The sequence below is a fragment of the Poecilia reticulata genome, chromosome 11 (genome assembly GCF_904066995.2).
Source record: "Poecilia reticulata chromosome 11, P_reticulata-male-v2, whole genome shotgun sequence".
Classification (NCBI taxonomy): Eukaryota; Metazoa; Chordata; class Actinopteri; order Cyprinodontiformes; family Poeciliidae; genus Poecilia; species Poecilia reticulata.
Window position 1 is genome coordinate 20,582,250 of NC_088840.1, and position 19,755 is coordinate 20,602,004.

A 19,755-nucleotide genomic window follows, 5' to 3' on the forward strand; every position below is an offset into this window, starting at 1 on the left:
AAACTACGTATGTGCTACGAAAGTGAAGATGTATTGACATAGATGCGGATAATAGCAGAAAAATGTAACGTGGAGAAAACATGACGCAAATAAGCAAGGATAACGTTCATGTCGTGGAAAGACGGTCCACTCGCTTTATATGAGAAAACTCGATGTTAGGAAAATGGCCGCTTATCGGTTGGGTGATTGAATTGAAGAGTAAAGTAAATGGATCAGTTTGGAAAAGCCCGATCTTTGGTATCTAATATTGATCGTTTTTGGTGCTTGTATTTACCATAAAATGAAAAACTACTTAAATTGACTAAATAGTTGTAATAAAATAAATGAAGACTGGAGTCAGGGTAAAAGTTAGATTTTATTTCCACAACTACAAATTTATATTCTAGTTAAAACGTCCTTCATTGAGCAGCTGGGTGTATTTCACTAAACTAAGACTAAACTTTGTAATAATTGAAATACAGATTAGTTATTTCAGGTCTTACAGGTGCACCTTAAAGGACAGTGATTAGAAAATTAAACTTATTCTGTCAAACAGTTTAAGATGAAATGTTTCAAGATGAATTGAGTACTTCAATTTACTCTTTATTTAATCTGTAAACAGTTATAATTCGCTTCAGTTTTTGTTTTAAAGTGGTTTAGATCTTGTGCTTGATTAAAAATATAACACTGCAAGTATAAAAATTCACTAAACCATCTGGGTTTCTTCACACTTGTGCCAAACCTGCTGAAACGTAGCTTCTTTTTTTTTCTAACTGTAAAATGAAATGACAGGAACTGAAAGTAGCTAAACTTTCAGCAGGGGGAGCAGCTGCACCACAGACCTCTGTGTCCTGAAACCATTATTATTAAACACTGTTTTTACTTTGTGGGCCGTGACTAATGAGTCACCAGCATAAAATGCTGCGTGATTATGCGACGGCGGCAGCGTCCTCAGAAATATGTGTACTTTCTGTTGATGAGCAGGCAGAGCGAGGACAGAGACGCTCCCAGCTTGGATGCTTCGCTGCAGGCCGTCGGCAGCAGGGTGTAGTCCGGCAGCTTCTGGAAGGCCTGCAGAGAGCCGACAGGAAACGATTCACTCATCCAGTTAGAGTCATAACTGGCTCAGGCTAATGCAGGAGGAGGGGGATAACGGCTGCTGGAAAGCAGAATGGTTCAAATGAATCACCGGCACGACACTCGTTCAAGATCGGAAACTTGGTTGGACTTCGGCATCTGCTTATTCCTAAATCTGGATTTTACTTTAGTCCAGAGTTTCTCAAGCTGTCTCAGGCTGAGGACCACTAAACCCACATGTGTCAAACATAAGGCCCGTCTAGTTTCTAGTGCAAATATCTCAATACACTTGAAATGAGACAAACTAACTTAAAAATAACTTGACATAGAAGCTTGTTTTAAGAAAAAAAAATCATTGAAACGTATGAAAAAATACTAGATTATTTAATTGTATTATAAGTAAATTTATCTGCCAATGGAACTAACTTTTTCATCAATATTAATGAATTATTTACTTAATACAAGCTTCAATATATTGCTGATAAGTTACTTGCAAGTTTTGTCTTATTTCAAGTGTAGTAAGATATTTGTACTAGAAACTAGATAAAAAAAATACTTGCTAAGAGTATATTTTTGCAGTGTGGTGTAAGGTGTTTTTGTAGTGCAGTTTTTAACATGGCTGTTAACAGCTGTGTGGTTAAATATTGTTTTATTAATCAAATTACATCAGTCAGTACTTCCAGTTTAATTGTGGTCACGGAAATTAACGTAAAATCAACAAATTGCGTCATTTTATTATGCTTGTGCATGACAGAGTCTATTGAAATATTTTTCAGAAAAATAGTCAAACATTGGCTTTAAGTGATGCCAACTCCCACCTCCAGGTGGCAGTGTAGTTTACTGCTACGCTTATTTCAGAGTAATAACATTATCATATTGCAACATTTTTTGCAAATTGTTCTAAATTAGCACCAGAAAAGTTTTGATTCTTTTTGCAAAAAACTTTTAAAAGGTGAAATTCTGGAAGGTCTGATGTGAAAAGACGTTAAATATTATTTAATTTTAAGAAGAACTTATCAAATGTAGAGAACGTTCTAACAATTTATCAGAATTATCAATACATTTTAGCACAACTGGCCCTTTAAGAACTTAATGTCCTCATAAGTATTTGCACTTTATTCTTTAAATTCTGTTTTTAAGCTGAAAAAACAGTAAAAACGCCCCAAAAGTTTTACATTTTGAAATTTACAATCCTAGGAAAGTATTTTGAATATTTCTTTACAGTTAGAAGCCATTTTTCCACCTTGATGGATCTAATTTGTAACAAAGAAGTGGTGAACTCACAGAGACGCTGTCGGGACACTCCTCGGCGGGCCGGTGCAGCAGGAAGTCCCGTTTGGACGGGCCTTTAACGTAGATGCAGCTAGCCGCAGATTCCTCTGGGACGGTGAGAACGTCGTAGTGGTGATCGGTCAGCTGCTCCATCATCTGAAACCAACACAATAATACACACGAAACCTCAGCTTACCAAATAAAATACTGGAAAAAAACACTGACTGCTTGCAACAAGTTTACAGGTTAATTATGCTCGTCTTTTATTCTTAAATTCACATTTTGCACATTTTTGTTCTTTCATTTGCTTCCAAATACTCCCTAAGTGCTAAAAACACCAAGGTGATTTTATACAAACATTTTTTTTGTGCGTTTTTTATTAACCTGAAAAATGTGTTTCAAAAACTAAAATCAGCAGGAACTGCCTGTCCGTCACCTAGCAACCCCAGTCTGTCACCTAGCAACCCCAGCCCATCACCTAGCAACCCAAGTGGAGCTCCAGCATGTTTGGTCTTCTGGTTTTATTATTGTATGCGCTGTACGATGGCTGCTGTTAAAGAAAAGTGTTTTGTTGTTGACTTAAACCACTTTATAGATGTACGGTTGTATAATTTGGGAATCTGCTTGCTGCCATTTTCAGGTATGAGTTTAAACGTTGAGTTGGGGGCGTGGCCAGTAGAAGATTACTTGGATTTAAAGTGACAAAATGCCCTAAAACAGCTAAAATATCATTATCAGAATAAAATTTACACAATATGTCACCTTTAAAAAAAACGTAGTTCAATTTCTGACCCGACTCAGGACGTCTTTTTAACCCACACTACAAAAACAAGAAGTCTTGCCAAGCAAGTCTAGTTTCTAGTGTAAATATCTTACTACACTTGAAATAAGACAAAACTAATTTACAAGTACATTTTCACAAAAATGTAGGAGCTTGTTTTAAGTCAATAATTCTTTAATACTAATGAAAAAGTACCAGTTCATTTGGCAGATTGTTTCACGTATAAGATGGGAAAATATCTCAATAAGTTTAATAATCTGCCAATGGAACAAATAGTTTTTTAAATCAGTATTAAGGAATTATTACTTAAAACAAGCCTCTACTTCTTGCTGAAAAGTTACTTCAAATAAGACAGAACTAAGATATTTACACTAGAAACTAGACATAAAATAAGATTGAGTGTTTTTGTAGTGTGGATGTTTCATTCACAAATCAAAACGTTACAAAGATCCAGCATGTGGGAGTGAAGGAGGAAACGGTGCGCTCTCACCCTGAGGGTCTTCTTGGCGCCGTCGCCGTTGCTGATGATGATGGTGTCCGGTCCGCCCATGGAGCAGAAGTTCTTCAGTCTGGCGCCGCCGCAGACCGGGACAGTGGACACAGCAAAGTCCTGAACAGATCGGAAAATTTAAAGATGAACGTTTTGAGACCCGAGTTTTATTTTAACAAATCTCTCCAGTCCAGCGTTCAGTCAACATTAACCAGTTCATGAATTATAAAAAGCTTTTATTGAGAAACACATAAAAGTTTAATGTTTCCATCCTTGTCAGAGTTGCCCCTTCTGTCCAGAACCTGTCCAGAGCTACGGACAGGTTCTGGACAGAACTACAGTTCTGGACGGGTTTCCTGAGTCTGGACCCAAAAGGTCTGACTACCGAGTCACTTAGTGTCGAGTAATTTGCTCCAAGTACTTAGTCCTTCCTCCTTTTCTTCCCTAGTCCTTCATACAGAGAAACAACAGAGAAAGAGGAGGAATGAATAAAAGAAGAAAGAAACAAGGAAACAAAGAGGAAATGAAGGAAGGATGAAAAGAAAAAAGTAATGGAGCAAGCAAACAAAAAAGGATGAAAAGAAGTAAGGAAGGAAACTAGGAGAAAAGGCGGATGAAAGGAATGAGGAAAATGAAAAGAAGGAAGGTAGGAAAAAACTAATGAACAAGGAAAGTAAGTAAGGAATGAAGGAAACGAAAGGAAGGAGGAATGAAAGAAACGACAAAGAAAAAATGAAGGATGAAAATAAACAAGGAAAAAAGGAAGGAAGGAAGGAAATAAAGGAAAAAAATAAGATGAACTAAGTAAGGAATGAAGGAAAGAAAAAATAAGAAGCAAGGAGAGAAAGAAGGAACAAAGGGGGAAAAGAGCAAGGAAACAAAAAAGGAAAGAATGAACGAACATGAAGAAAATAAAGGACATAAGGAACAAGGGAAGTAAGTAAGGAATGAAGGAAACAAGAGAGGGAATGAAAAATGAGAAAAGGAGAAGCAAACAAGGACATAACGGAGGACTAAAGGAACAAGGGAAGTAAGGAATGAAGGAAAGAAGCAAACAATAAGGAATGAAGGAACAAACAGGGGAAAGGAAGGGTAAAAGGGAACAAGGGAACTAAGTAAGCAATGAAGGAAACAAAAACAGGAAGGAAGGAATAAGGAGAGAAGGAAGGAACAAGGAAACACAAAACGATGAAAGAATGAAATGAATTCCACATTTTATCTTGTTCAGTTTTCCTCCAGATCTTGAGTCCCTAAAATCAAATTTAAATCTTTTCCAGAGTCAGAAGGATCCATGGAGCCAAACAAAGGAAATGAACACGAAGTTTAGTTTATGTTGCAGCTAATGAGGCTAAATGCTACAAGGAAACTGCTTTGCTTTTCATTGGACGAGTTAAGAGTCAGCCGTAACTTTGAGATGACAAATATTCCAGCTGACAAGCCACTCTTTATTAAAATCTTCATTAAAATCAGATTTTAAATCGAGATTTCCACCCATGTTTTCAGAAAGAAACAAAAGAAGAATGAAAACTGGGTCAAATTCCTCTTAAGGAGAAAACATATGAGCACGACAAACGCTTCCTGTTAAATCCCCCGCCCAGAGCGAACAAACACCATCCACCCAAACAGCATCCATAAAACCGAGTGTGTGTGAGAGAGAGAGAGATGCACTCAGCAGAAGTGGGGAAAATCAATCCTAACGTTGGTTCTCATCAGTCCAGAGGGAGGGCAGCGCGCAGTCCTTCATTATTCCAGGAATGAGGCGACCTCATTCATCACCGCTCACAGACAAGAATTCCCAAAATGCAATAAAGCAAATGACCACCTGCTCACTTTGGCAGCGGCTCCGTTTACAGTCCTGGCAGCGACCCGGCCTCCACCGCGCCGCACAAATGTGGTAATTTAACACTTTTCACTTCCTCCAACTTCTCTGAAAGAGCTTTAAACTCCAGGAGTTTAAAGAACTTCAAAACATCGACCTGGTTCCAGGCTGTTGGTGACAAACGCTTCATGACAGATTTCTGTTTTTAACCATTTAAAGGTTAAATAATCTGTTTCTGAATATGACACTAGATTATTTAGGGGTTAAACAAATTAGGAAGCTGGAGAAAAACAGAAGAAGTGCCTGGATTTTAAATTATTCACAGCAAATTATCTGAAAGCTCAGTCCTCAGAAAGCAGGAAAAAAAAACTAATAAAAGGTTTAAAAAGACGAGAGAAAATCAAAAATCACACAGATGGACAAACAGATGGGTTGAATCTTTAGACAAATCCAGGGAATATAAGTATTCCCGTTTTCTTTCTAAACTTCTCCAGACTTCCCCAGACTGTCAGGTCCCTGAACGCACCGCTCCTCCATCTACTTTGTACCAAGTTCCAACCGGCTTCTCTCTGCTGCTGCTCCTTACCCTGAAGGTGTCTGCCAGCACCTCGGCTCCTCTGCGGTTGGTGTGGGAGGAAATCCCCACGAAGAACTCCCTCCCTGTGAACAGGACGTCGCTGCCCTCCAGCGTGGCGCCGCCAGAGTCGCCTTGTTCGTCGCCCATCTCAACCACGGTCAGGTTGAGCTCTGACATCACCCTCCTCACCGCGTCCGCCTGAGGAAGAGGAGAAACGGGTACAGGAAACGCCGCGCTGTTAAACTGCAAATTTACTCAGCTGCCAAAGGGTTGCAGTTCTTAAAGTCGACACTAGATGGCACTGAACACAACATGCTGCTCCTTTAAGCGTATTCTCTATTAACGAACTGAATTTTAACTTAAAATTTTTGTCAGCTAAAACTTTATATTGAGTGACCGATACACAAGAGCAGATCTATTCAATCTAATTCTATGCGACATCATGCTTTATTATTTATTTTACATTACATTTAGAATTCCTAATAACACCCTCTGAACCACTTGATAGAAAGTTTGTTGTAGTTTACTTTTATGTTCAGCTAAGGTAGTCAACATATTGTTTTTGTCCATTTCAGTTTCTTTATTATTTATTTTACATTGGTCGCTTTACTCATAATTGCACTCACTAAACTTCAAGTGTGTCTTACTGGTGCAGAGTTATTAAACAAACTGGTACTTCAGTACACTTACGTCTGTGTTTTTAAACAACATTTCTCCAGTGGTCAGCCTTTAAAGACCGAAGCATAGCTGTAGCAACATAAATGGATAAATAGAAATTGTATTAAATGTAAAAACAAAGTAAAAGTCTGGAAATCCAAATATTTTTCTATTCTCTGCCTACATTTTCCAAATAGAACAGATTATTAAACTTATAGCAAGATACTTTTTCCATGTTTTTAGTGAAGCAATCAGCCAGTGGAACTAGAACGTGGTTGCTAGGTTACAGGGTGGGCTTGGTTGGTGTTGCTAGGAAACGGTGCCAGTGGAACCAGAACTTTTTCATCAATATTAAGGAATGATTAACTTAAAAAAAGCTTCTATATCTTGTTGAAAAGTTACTTTTAAGTTAGTTTTGTCTTATTTCACGTGTAGTAAGATATTTGCACTAGAAACTAGACTAAAATTACTTGGTAAGTTTTGTGTTTTTTGCAGTGTCACCCAGAAATTTCAACACAATGCGAAATAAAACCACAACTCTAATCTATCAATATTTATAAAAGGAATAATTTCTTTTTAAACCAGCTGTGAATCAAGATATTTCATAATCAGATTTTTTTTAAATAACCCCCTTTAGCTTTTTATGTAGCAGAGTTTCATGCCACAATTTCTGGAAATATTAGCAAAATGATAAAATGACAAATCCTGAAAGATGTCAGAATACTCATTATTTGAGGAATGCAGAGGGTGAGGCTGAACTGCTGCACCTCAAATCAGGCTTTGGTCAAGTAGATAAAATATTACCAATAACGCTGCACAGCTGATCTCATACATTTATAGAAATAGGGATGAATTAAGTTTGTTCCCCTGTATCTTGCTGTGAAGGTACTTTTAAGTCAATTTTGTCTTATTTAAAGTGTGCTAAGATATTTGCACTAGAAACTAAACCAAAACTACTTGGTAAGATCTGGTGTTTTTGTAGTGTAGAGTTTGGGTGATGTGCTCCATCTTCCTGGTTTTAGTCAGAACCCCAGCAGCAGCAGCAAGCTGTTCAACTTGAGCCGGCCCTGCAGCTTCACTGTCCTGAAACAGTCCGACGTCTCTGAGCCCCACTGAAGGTTTTCCTCGTGTGCTGCGTTACCTCGCTGCGTCTCTGCTGCTTGAACGGTCTGGTGATGAGCGCCGTGTCTCCCTGGATCACCGCCACGTCCTCCACCCTCCAGCTCTCCGGCAGCTCGGGGTCGGGGGGGATTTCGATCAGCTGCAGGCCCACCTTCTGCCTCAGAGCCCCGGTCAGGCAGCCGAACTGACGCTGGGCTTTGGCCTGGTCCACCGTGACCTCCCCGTTCTCACGGCCCTCTCCAGCTGTTTTCCCAAAGGTCTCTGGGATGCCTCTCACCACGGCGTGGGTGAAACGGCCATAAGGGCACATGTTCGCCATGACTCCGGCTCAATGCTTCTGCTCTAAAGTGGGTTTTCTCCGTCCAGACACAAGGAAGAGGAAGTGGGGATGTTTAAGCAGAGATGCTCATCCTGGTTGGCTTCTTCATCGATTATCTAATCCAAGCAGACCTAAGAGAGGAAGACGAGCACATTAGCATTCAGGGCAGGAAAAAATACACTTGTAGCTAAAGATTTGAACGTGAAAACAAGCTGGCATTGTTTAGCGTTGGAATATCTGATAAGACTGGGATTTGCTGCAGCTTTTCCCCAGATGTGGGACAATTGGCCTTTTATCATCTTTCCTGTAAGTCACAGCAGCCCCCCCACAGGGGGCCTGCAGAGAGGGAGCGGGTCCCCCTCCATACAGGATGTTTTCTTTAAAACTAAAGCAACAAGTGCTCCAATTTAAAATTCAAGTATTTTTAGGACAGAGCAACACATCAAACATCTCAGGAATACTTTTAAATGCTTAAATTAACATTTAAGCATTAAATCTAGGTCAGGGTTGCATTAAAATGTGAGCGCATCGTTAGCAGAGTTCATGTTTTTATCATTTTAATCCCCTCTTTGTTTGGGTTTACCCGGCTGCAGGAATCAGCGTAAAGCCGCGCCGCCCCAACAGTTCAGCAGATCTTTCCAAACACTTCTGATGATGTTCCACATCTTTCCAAAACAACAGGGGAAGAGGAAACCAGCGCCACACGCGGGTCAGATAACAGATAAAACTCAAAACTCACGCCTGCTCACCTGCTTTAAGTGTGTTTTTTATGCCTTCTGCTGTGTTTTGTCCAGTTTAATTTAATTTCCACGCCAGCTCTGCTCCCGTTACTCGCTGGATCCCTTTTTCTCTGCTGACCAACCGGAGAGTCAAGAAAACGACTGTGGATGTGAGGACTTCCGGTTTGGTTTTTCAAAATAAGGCGATTAGCTAACCCGAAATGTAAACATTGATCAGACGTCAAACTTAATCAAATGCGCTTTAAAGTGACGGATCACAGTTCGGTGGGCAGATTTATTTTACAAACGGGGATAAATTATGAATATAATGTTTTGAATAAATTAACACAGTGGCGCAGTTGGTAGAGCTGTTGCCTTGCAGCAAGAAGGTTCTGGGTTCAATTCCCGGCCTGGGGTCTTTCTGCATGGAGTTTGCATGTTCTCCCTGTGCATGCGTGGGTTTTCTCCGGGTACTCCGGTTTCCTCCCACAGTCCAAAAACATGACTGTCAGGTTAATTGGCCTCTCTAAATTGTCCCTAGGTGTGAGAGTGTGTGTGCATGGTTGTTTGTCCTGTGTGTATCTGTGTTGCCCTGCGACAGACTGGAGACCTGTCCAGGGTGACCCCGCCTCTCGCCCGGAACGTTAGCTGGAGATGGGCACCAGCACCCCTCCCGACCCCACTGAGGGACAAGGGTGAAAGAAAATGGATGGATGGATGGATGGATGAATAAATTAAAATGCATGGTTCAAACACCAATTAAATAATACACACAGTGGAGAAGCTAATATTTACAAGCTTCCTTATTTCCGGTTTTGGGAGTACAGCCAATCAGTACGAAGGAAAATAAATAGGGCTCCTGGATTGGCTGCTTTGTACACCATCTAATTCCCACTTCCCAAAATGCATTTTCTTTCAAATATTTTAGATTTTCTCTACAAATAAGTAATTATGTTCCACAGAAACAAAATTACCTTGATAAAGGACAGAAAAATGAAAAAGAGTTTTTTGTTTTTTAGATTTACATCTGTATTACGTCTTACAGTTTATGTTAATTAATTTACTTTCTACTTAGCTTTTATAAACTCACAAACTCACCCAAATGATGAAGGGCATCTACCTCAATATATATTTACTTCTGTGCAAGTAAAAATCTGTCGTCCAAGAAATTGCATAAATTAAAGCAAGTAAGTAATTTGTAGAAAGGCTACTTTAGAACTGAGGACCTCATCATAAAATGTGATCTAATGTTATCAAACAGGCAAAAACGTGCAATTTCTAGTATTTTAAAGCATAAAATATAAAATAATGCAATTTCAAAATGGCAGGAATAACACAGCTACAAATCAACATTTTTAAACATAACACTTATGAATCTAATATGACGTAGTTTATATATTTATATATTAGAACAGGGTGACAGAAATTACACGATCCCCAAATTACATAAAAGTCTCAACAGAACATCAGAACAAAAACATTTAGTACACCACAAAAAGGTGTGGTTTACTAAAAACTAGTCTTAAAATACTTTTTTTCCCTTCAAAACGTTATTCAAGTCCATGTAACTGAGTAAATATAAGTTCTTACGCACCACCTCTGATAATAAATATTACATTTCAGGAAGGAATTGGTGACCGTTGTGCTTTTAATTTCTGAAGCCCAGTTGCATGACTTCCGGTTTCGTCGTATATTTGAAGGTGGCTTGATGCAGCTGCTCTCCCGGCGCCCCCCATCCCCCACCGCCCTGTCCAGACTCAATCAGCGTTGATTCCCGTGTCACAGACGCTGATGTTTTAAATCTCAGTAATTAATCACGATCACGAAGAACCAACCTGTCTTTCTTTTTAGCCCTTTCTTTTGAAACCAATATTCAATACATATAAATACTTACGAAATCAACTCGTGGATGTTGTCCCTAACTTAACCCGCAAAAGAAGGTTTAATTAAGTTAAAACGCCAAATTAATTCACAAGAAAATAAATAAAATGACCAAATATGGAAGGTGTTCAACATAGAACTAACGTCAAACAACAACAACAACAACAACAACAACAACAACAACAACAACAATAATAATAACAGTCTGTGAAGTTTTAAAGATGTTAAAAAAAACAATACATATCAAAAAAATGACCAAATTGATTGCACATGACATCAATACTCTAAGATAAGACATCAAGGATAATCTATGATGCTACAAGGATATAAAAAGGAAACATGATAATAAAAAACGTAGCCATGCAACAATAATGTGCAAAATTACCAGAAAGTAGAAACGATCCAGCTTTAAAACAAACCTTATAAAATGAAACAAAAAGACTTAAAAGTGTCACAAACATAAATTAAAATCAAAATGAAACTTCAAATACGACCAAGAATAAACAAAAACACAGATAAAATATAATGAAATACAATCATATAAGGAATGCCACTTATGGATAGAATTGTATTCATTAAATTAAACAATTTAATAAATACAATTATATTGTATTCATTAAATACAATATTTAACAATTTAATGAATACAATTATATCCATCAATCTCTTGAGTTTAGATTTTTTTTCTCCCAAATTTACCAGTTATGTTTAAGTAAACAAACAAGTAAACAAATCATGTAAACAAATCCGTGTTTTCAGTGTTTTGGGCTCTAATCCTGCAGTTTTTGTCTCAGGCAGCCAAATTAAAGACAGATTTGTGTTTTTCGAGGATTAAGGAAGCTTCTGTAATCCTAAACCAACGTCTCCGCTGCCTGAGTCACATTTCAGATTATTTTACTGCAGATTGAGGAATGTCAGCCAACTTCTCCAGCCATATTTGTGTCTGTGACATGGTGAAAGATAATCTGTCCTTTCCTGAAATGTGGGTCAAATGAAGTGGAGATAGAGATAATGAGGCTGCCTCATCTGAAACCAGAGGTTAATGAACTTTGTGGACAATTATTGATGAAATTTGATTAAACAATTTAGTTTTTCAGTGATTGTTTTTGGAGATTTTAGCCTGGGAGGGATTCACTGTGTGGTAATTATGGGCTGCGCAATATTCCCGTCTAGTGACCGGACTGAGTTACTGCAACACTGAGGGAGAGACGGGAAGCAGACAGAAAATGAGAGGTGGATTTAGGAGTGCAGGGATGTGTGTGAGGATGGAGGATGGTAGACAGAGGCTGCAGACGGGATTAAAGGCTCCATCTGTCCAACACGATCCTTCACAAAACAAACCAGACGACACCAAAGCTGTCCCAAAATACAAAAAAAAGTAACTATTTACAGCCATTTAAACAAAGTGAATGTAGATTTTCACTCCAAAAATATTAAATAACAGGAGGATTAAAATTAGGTTTATCGGTTCTAATGTTTAAAGGATTTGAGTGTATAATTTCTTCGGAATTAAAATTTATTTTGTTGTCATTGTGCACGAAGAAAACAAAACAAAAACAAAATTAAAAAAAAATACCAACTCTCGAAGGCAAGTCAAATAATTTAACAAATTAATAAATTAGTATATCTCAGTAGATATTAAACATAGTGGAAACACTGAACAACTGAAGTTATTTAAGAAAAAAATAACTTCCCAGCTATGTTATATTTTTATAATATATTTATGATAATAATAAATATGCAGATATTTATTTATGTACATTTATATATATATATATATATATATATATATATATATATATATATATATATATATATATATATATATATATATATATATATATATATATATATATATATATATATATATATATATATATATATATATATATATATATATATATAGATAGATAGATAGATAGAAACGAAGATTTGTTACAAATCTTCGTTTCTATCTATTTCAACCAGAATCAACTCAAGGCATAACTGAGCTAAGCTGCTGCTGAGCGCTCTCTGGCCACCAGGGGGCTCCAAACATCACCCTACATAGAAAGCAGATATCAAAATATCCAATTTGTTATCTCAAACGTCAATGTTTCAGTACCTCAAACCAATTTAAATATTAGTCAAAGAAAACACAAGTGAACACAAAATAAGTTTTTTAGATGAAAGTATTTATTATTAAAGGACGAAAACAAAACCTATTAATTGGTTAGGCATATAGTAACAAATGCAATCAAGTGTTTGAGATGACAATAAACAAACCTGTGTTAGTAAAGTGAAGCAAAGTGAGAACAGTAAAGTTAAAGCTGCAGTATGTAACTTTTAGAAATGATGGGGTTTTTTTTACATATGTTAAGACTTGTCACCATGTTTTGACAGAATATTATGAGACAGATAATCTGTTAAAAATGTGAGCTTCTCCCAGTTCTCCCAGTGTTCCCAGTGGTAACTAGAAACAACCAATCAGAGCCAGGAGGCGGGTCTTAGCTCTGTCAGCTGCTCGAGTTTGTTCTCTGTTATCCTGCAGCTAGCATAGCTAGCCAATTCTGGTGGCGGATAAATGGTTTTCCTGTAACAGAAAGTTGTTTCTTGTCCATTAGCGCATTTAGCAGCGAGTACATGAGAGAGATTGACAGCAGTAAGACCCGCCTCCTGGCTCTGATTGGTTGTTTTTGATCGGTTTCTTCAGACAGCTGTAATTAGTCAGGGAGAAAGTGGAGGAGATTCATCTTTTCACAAATTATCTGTCTCATAACCCCTCCTGACCCCACTGAGGGACAAGGGTGTAAGAAAATGGATGGATCTGTCTCATAGTGACAGTTTAAACAAATATATATATATATATATATATATATATATATATATATATATATATATATATATATATATATATATATATTTTTTTTTTTAAAAAAAACATTTTAAAAAAAAAAAAGTTGAGTGCTGCAGTTTCCTTCAGAGGAGTGTTTTTCTGGAGCCGTTTTGACGTTATGTGTAGCTAACCGACAGGAAAACGGCTAACTGGGAGGTTCTGTTCGACCCGTTCCGTCACAAGGCCTCAGTCAGCAGACCGTCCTGCTGGTCAGCCTCACGTCTCCCATTACCGCCGCAAGATAACTCAGTTAAATCGGCTCACTGGTTCTCTGTCTCTCTGTCTCTGCTGCTGACTTTCTCTCATTATCTGCTGACTCTCTCTGCTCCCTGCTGACTTTCAGCCGTTCATTTTCTCTGACTTCCTTCTTTGCATGTGAGTGCAGTGACAAAATGATTACAGAATAACTTATAACAAGGCAAGAAAATCTTCGGCTAATTATACTAGTAATAATGACAATTATAAATAGCATCAGAATAATTACCAACTCCTTTTCAATGTACACCTATAAATTCTTCTTAATCTGTGTTGTAACAATACATAAAATGTAAAAAAAGAAATGATGATAATTATAGTAAGATAACAATAATAAGCTAATCAAGTTAACATAAACACAGAAGAAAGAAGAATATTTAAAAGAACAATAAATGATATACTCATTCTCAGTTATATACACATTTTTACCCAAAACTTTAACTTTATTTTGAAATTTGACTCCCTTTCATAACGTTTCAGAAACTTTTCATCTGTATTTTCTTATTTCTAAATGGCACTGAAGAACTTTCATTGTCTAAATTTTAAAAATGTTGAGACAACTTTTGGTTATTTCCTTGATTGCTTCATTTTTAAGTTTTTGTCACTCTTTTCTGTTCATGTAAGTGCAACAGGGTTTTATTTTAACAACATTATAGACGTAAAGTTTGTCAAAATTGGTTTATTTATTCTTAGAATATATTTTGCTTAGTCATGAAGTTGTTTCTCCAGAATTTTTGTTGATATTTTTTAAGTTCTGTGGCGTTGCTCTTGACGGTTGGTGGTTACCATAGTAACCAGTAGCCGGAAGCTCCGCCCCCTTTTTTCTGTTGCCGATCTGTTACTGCTAGAATCAGCTCGATGTTTTCTTTACAAATATTATAGTTTAATACATATTTTAGACAAATTTAATCATATGCAGTTTTTCATGAGTAATTTTGCTGTGTTTTGTTTGTGTGTTTTTTAACTGTTATCATTATTAAAGTTGTCCATTTTAGCTATGTTTAAATTTAAAAATGCTAACTACTGCTAGCTGCCCATTGGGAGCCATTGCTTTGTAGTTTATTTAGGGTTATTTATTATATTTTATTTAATGTGTAAGGGCAGAAGTTGCTGGACTGATGTTAACCACTAACTTGATTTTCTCTTTTGTTAGAAAAAAATATAATAAACCTGAATGTTTGTGTCGTGAAGTCAACCTGAGACGGTTACATAAGTATCCAAACTTTACTCGTACATCTTGATTTTTAACATGTTTTCAGCATGTCAGCCATTTGCAATTACCTCCAAATTAAATTAGAAACTCCCAGGAGGAGAGGCTCACTCCCAGAGTCCCAAACTGGACAAAACGGACAAGAGTGAGGAAAAGCTCAGGTGACAGAAACACTGGACAGAAGACAGAAACCTTTCATCAGATTAATGAGAATATAAAAAAGAAGTGAGCAAAATTAAACTAGAAATCAAATTAGGGAATGAGCCGGAGGTCGCTTCAGATCAAACTGTTATAGTTGTAGCATCCAGGGAAGAGGTTCCTTCAGCTGCTGTTGGAGAACCGAGCAGAGGGACTTTAAGGAAGCATCATGACTCGTTTACATCTCCTAATTGGACTCCTGAGTGGTCTTCACCTGGCAGGTATGACCTTCACCTTCAGGAGAGTTACATCTAGCAAATATTAGTAGATCTATTCTCTTTTTATCTCAAAAAATTCATCAGCATCATTGGAAACTACTCTTGTGTCAGAATAGGGGACACAAAGAAACATTAAAATGTTCTTTAAATGTTTTTAAAGGCCTTCATTGTAACTTCTTAGCAGAAATTGGCTTCTTTTTTTAATGATCACGGAGCAGAAAAACATAAAGGTTGGATTTCTTTCTCTGAATTTGAGGATTTGTTTTAGATCACAAAGACGAAAGTAATCTGAATTTATCTGAAATGATGGTTTGTTTGTTGTTGTTGTGTAATTTAACAGCAGACATTTGCACATGTGATGAACCGGAAGATTTTTATAACGGCTTTCAAATAAAATTTTATAATGTATTTGGTTTTGTTTGGAAATAAACTATGAAGTATTGATGAAGGCTGAAATGTCTTATGTTTGTTTTCTTAATTACTTTAATGTGACATCCAGTTAGATTTTAGTAAAATATTATAAAAAACCAATTCCAGTCCATACAGAGCATGAGATTAAAGCATCAGAATGTGTTTGTTTTAAATATAATTAAATAAAAATAATTACAGTATTCTCATCACTTGATTCAGTGGGACACAATCATGTAAGTTTTTATTTTTATTTTCATTTTACTGATATAAAATTTAGGAATAAAGGGAGGAAATGGCAAATGAAGGTATGAATTGATGAAGAAATGAATTAATCCAGAGAAAAACAAACGTTCAAGAACTATAGATAAAGACCACTTTTATTTAAAAACTTTTGCAGTCATCATTGTTTTAGTATTTCTATTTAAAGTATTCAGTTAACCTTCCACATTGTAGTTCTCCTTTAAGAGTGATCATCTTTTATTATTATGTTAAAGAATAACATAACTCCACTGAAATCAACCTTAAATTAAATGATTAAATAATTTATGATTAAACAAAATGGCTGCAACTGCGATTTAAATGTTGAGAAAAAAGTATATAAATTTGTCGGAAAATATTATGAATTTTTGTAAATCACACATTATACTATTTTTTATTATTGTTGTTGTTTAATATTGTATTCAATGGTGTGTGGTAAACCGCTGTTTTACAGTAAACATTTGAACAAACTTAAATACATTTTTACTATAATTTTGTCCACTAGGGGGCACCAATGATCCACAAACATCAAAAATCTGTTTCCTGTCTCACTAACAGCAGCTTTTAATTTCCCTGTGGGACGAATAAAGTATTTTTAATTGGCTTAGTTTGAGTTTATTTTGACATTTGTTTCTCTGCTGATCAAATAAGGCAGAAATTCAGATCTTTTAAACTTTAGTAACATAATCTGGTAATGAATTATACACACAGAGGGTTGTATTTAATTTAAATCTGTCTTTTTCTCTCTCTCCAGGCTGTTTGCAGTGTTACACCTGTGTGTTTCCTGCCATTTCTCCCATGGACTGCCTGAAGTTTCCTCTGGAGTGTCCTGCAGGACAGCGCTGCCTGTCCAGTGTGGCGACAGGAAGACGAGGTCAGCGCCAAACGACGTCCCGTCAAAATAAAGGCCTTTATAGGAATAGTTTGTCCCACTGTTATAAAAAACATTTAGAGCTTGAAATCATTTGTGTGTCACATCTGGTGTTTGATTTTGAATCTTCTTCTCTGCATCAGTGGAAACTAGCAGAGTTTGCTGTAACTGGTTTTCTGTGTAGAAACAAAAACAAAAGAATGACTCAGCGCTCTGGAACTCAGATCCGTTTTTCATCAGGAAACTGACAGCATAATTAAATGATCTAAAAATGACTGCAACCTCTAAAAATATCTGGGAGTGGCAAAGGACTCCCTGTGTTTCATCAGAGGTAAAAGGTCACAACGAGTGCTGACAGAATCACAATAACTTTATGGGGATAATTTTAAATTAAAATATCAATATAAGTTGCTTGTTTTGTAATTTAATTAATTATTTTCAGTGCCTCATTTAAGTAGAAAAAAATACCAAGAAATTTGATGAGCGTGCTCTTGACCAAGCGTATTCAAACTATGGTCCGGGGGCCATTTGCAGCCCATGAACTGATTTTAAGTGGCCCTCCACCACCACAAGTCAAGAATAGATTAAATAAATTATGAAAAAACGACAACTTTTAAATTAAAATCTACTTACAAAAACATTAGATGCAACACAAAGTAAATTTCTGGTTTCCGTTAATTTTCATGGTAAATAGAATCACATTTACGCATTAACTTATACTTTACTGTACACTTTGGTGGTGCACCCAAATCTGCTTTTAATTGCTGTTTGAAGTGTTTTGAAATTGAGATTGATCTATATCCTGTTTTTGTTGCTGTGAAGACTAAATATTTTTTCAGTTTTCTTCAATATAATAAGCAAACTGGTTGCCTTTCAAATAAGAAGGAAAAAGTACAAAAACAACTGGAGGAATATTAGCTGCTATCTAGCTTCAACCGCCTCAAAAATTAGCTACTGAAATATAATCACTTAAGACCACAAATTATTGTTTGCTTTGAAGTTTGGTTATGGTTTAAATATATGCGCTCATATAAGTTTCACTGCAATGGCAAAGAAATGCAGTTTTTGAGCAACATTATACAAAAATATGGGTGTTAAAACACTCATTGAAAGCTGGTTAACAATTATTCTGTGTGGCTGGGGATCACCTATAAACCATCTGCAGCATTTTCGCCACTAAATCCACCATTCGCTCTGTTTTTGCTTCGCCAGGCGGCTTTCAGCTGACGATATACGAGAAGAGTTGTGCCGTCCCGACGCAGTGCGGCTTGGCCGGACAGAAGTACACCTCAGGGGTGTACTTTAACTACACCAACGACTGCTGCGACACGGATCTTTGCAACGCAGCCGGGTCTGTTGGAGCCCTCGGCCTGAGAGGAGCGCTGCTCTGCCTGCTGCCTGCACTCGGCCTCCTGCTGGTCTGATCAGAACCATCAGAACCACGGACCGCCTCTGCCTCCCAATGGCTCTTTAGGAAAGAATGGCTGAGATGTTAAAGGAAAATTCAGTTTTAGTTCATCACAAGTTGCACCATCAGTAATATTTGTTATCCAGCAGCTCCTCTAGAAGATATTTAAGTGGAATAAAAGTGGAAAAGGTTTCTATTGAAAAATGTTAATCCAGAAAGAGTGTTGAAAATAATTAAATGTAACTTTTCCTGACCTTTACCTTAAAATTGTGGTTCTTTCTGAACTCTTTTAGTCAAAATTATGAACTGAGGAGCATAAATTATAATTCAGATTCTCCAAATCGAAATATCAGGACTATAAGAAATAAAAAATAAATTAACTAGAATAAAGCCACACCAGAATAATGACTTTATTCTCAAAAGCTTATTTTCTTAGTGTAGTCCTAATTCTCTGTCATATTACGGTTAATAAATCAGTAAAATAAATTGTGACAGCTAGCTAAGCAAAGTTGGTGGAATCAACTGACTCACTCTTTGGTTGCCTAGCAACTCACTCACTACTACTCTTTGGTTACCTAGCAACAACTTGCGAAGCAGCAGTTTCAGGTTTTGCCTCATTACTGCTAAAGTAAACGACATGGAGTGGAAACTGAATTAGAGGAAAAGTCACGACACCAGTTTGGCAGCATGTCAGGTATTTAAAACAAAGAAACGAATAAATAATTATTGATATACTGACATGAAATGCTCATGTTTTTCAGCCTTAATGTCCATCCCTATGTTGCACTGACTGGATTAAGGGCCATCTGTTTAAAAAAGGTCAATAAATAAAAAGTCAGCTTATATGAATGTATAATGTGGCAGTGAGAGGAGTTTTAATTAGAAGCGTTTTCAGTTTTATGCTAGCAGTGGTGCTACAGATCATCAGATTTTTACCAAGTTTTACATGCGAAGTGTTTTTTTTAAGTTCCTGTGAAGAGATTTAAAAGTCCCACTTCTGTTTGTTTTTTTAAGTATCTATATAAAACCAGGTTTGTCAGATTGTTCCGTTAGTTCAGCTAACATTAATGTTCTGTTTGGTACTGATGTCGTTTCCCTAAGCAAAGCATTTTGTACCAAACGATTTAGAGTCAGTTCATTTCTCTTGGTGCTTTTACAAATATGGAGATAAGTAATAAAAGCCATCATATATTGCATTGCCATTATTATACAGAATCTTCATAGTTTTAGATTACATCACATTTACGCTGGTTATTGTTTGAACCATTGAATTTGATTAAATCTCAGATTATGTCCTCTAATTGAACCAAATATAACTGAGCAACTTCCTTGTTGGTCAGTTATGTGAAGCATATCAA

General features: G+C 36.7%; 2 protein-coding genes across 4 annotated transcripts; one reads left to right on the plus strand and one right to left on the minus strand.

The window, feature by feature from the left end:
* Positions 1–342: 342 nt before the first annotated feature.
* Positions 343–9,005, minus strand: ddah2 (DDAH family member 2, ADMA-independent). 2 transcript variants are annotated; one of them, XM_081612310.1, is made up of 6 exons: positions 8,843–8,996; positions 7,794–8,224; positions 6,005–6,193; positions 3,600–3,719; positions 2,341–2,484; positions 343–1,050 (listed from the first exon to the last, which is right to left on the minus strand). In XM_081612310.1, the coding sequence occupies exons 2-6, from the start codon at positions 8,091–8,093 to the stop codon at positions 931–933; spliced, it is 873 nt and encodes a 290-aa protein (XP_081468436.1). In that variant the 5' UTR covers positions 8,094–8,224; positions 8,843–8,996; the 3' UTR covers positions 343–930. The 2 variants fall into 2 exon arrangements, with proteins under 2 accessions (XP_081468436.1, XP_081468437.1); XM_081612311.1 differs by having other exon boundaries at positions 1,002–1,138; positions 8,843–9,005.
* On the plus strand, positions 8,730–18,650 carry lypc (ly6 domain containing, pigment cell). 2 transcript variants are annotated; one of them, XM_081612314.1, is made up of 3 exons: positions 8,730–8,802; positions 16,873–16,992; positions 18,202–18,650. In XM_081612314.1, the coding sequence occupies exons 1-3, from the start codon at positions 8,745–8,747 to the stop codon at positions 18,411–18,413; spliced, it is 390 nt and encodes a 129-aa protein (XP_081468440.1). In that variant the 5' UTR covers positions 8,730–8,744; the 3' UTR covers positions 18,414–18,650. The 2 variants fall into 2 exon arrangements, with proteins under 2 accessions (XP_081468440.1, XP_008420997.2); XM_008422775.2 differs by lacking the exon at positions 8,730–8,802 and adding an exon at positions 15,143–15,452.
* The last annotated feature ends 1,105 nt before the right edge of the window (positions 18,651–19,755 follow it).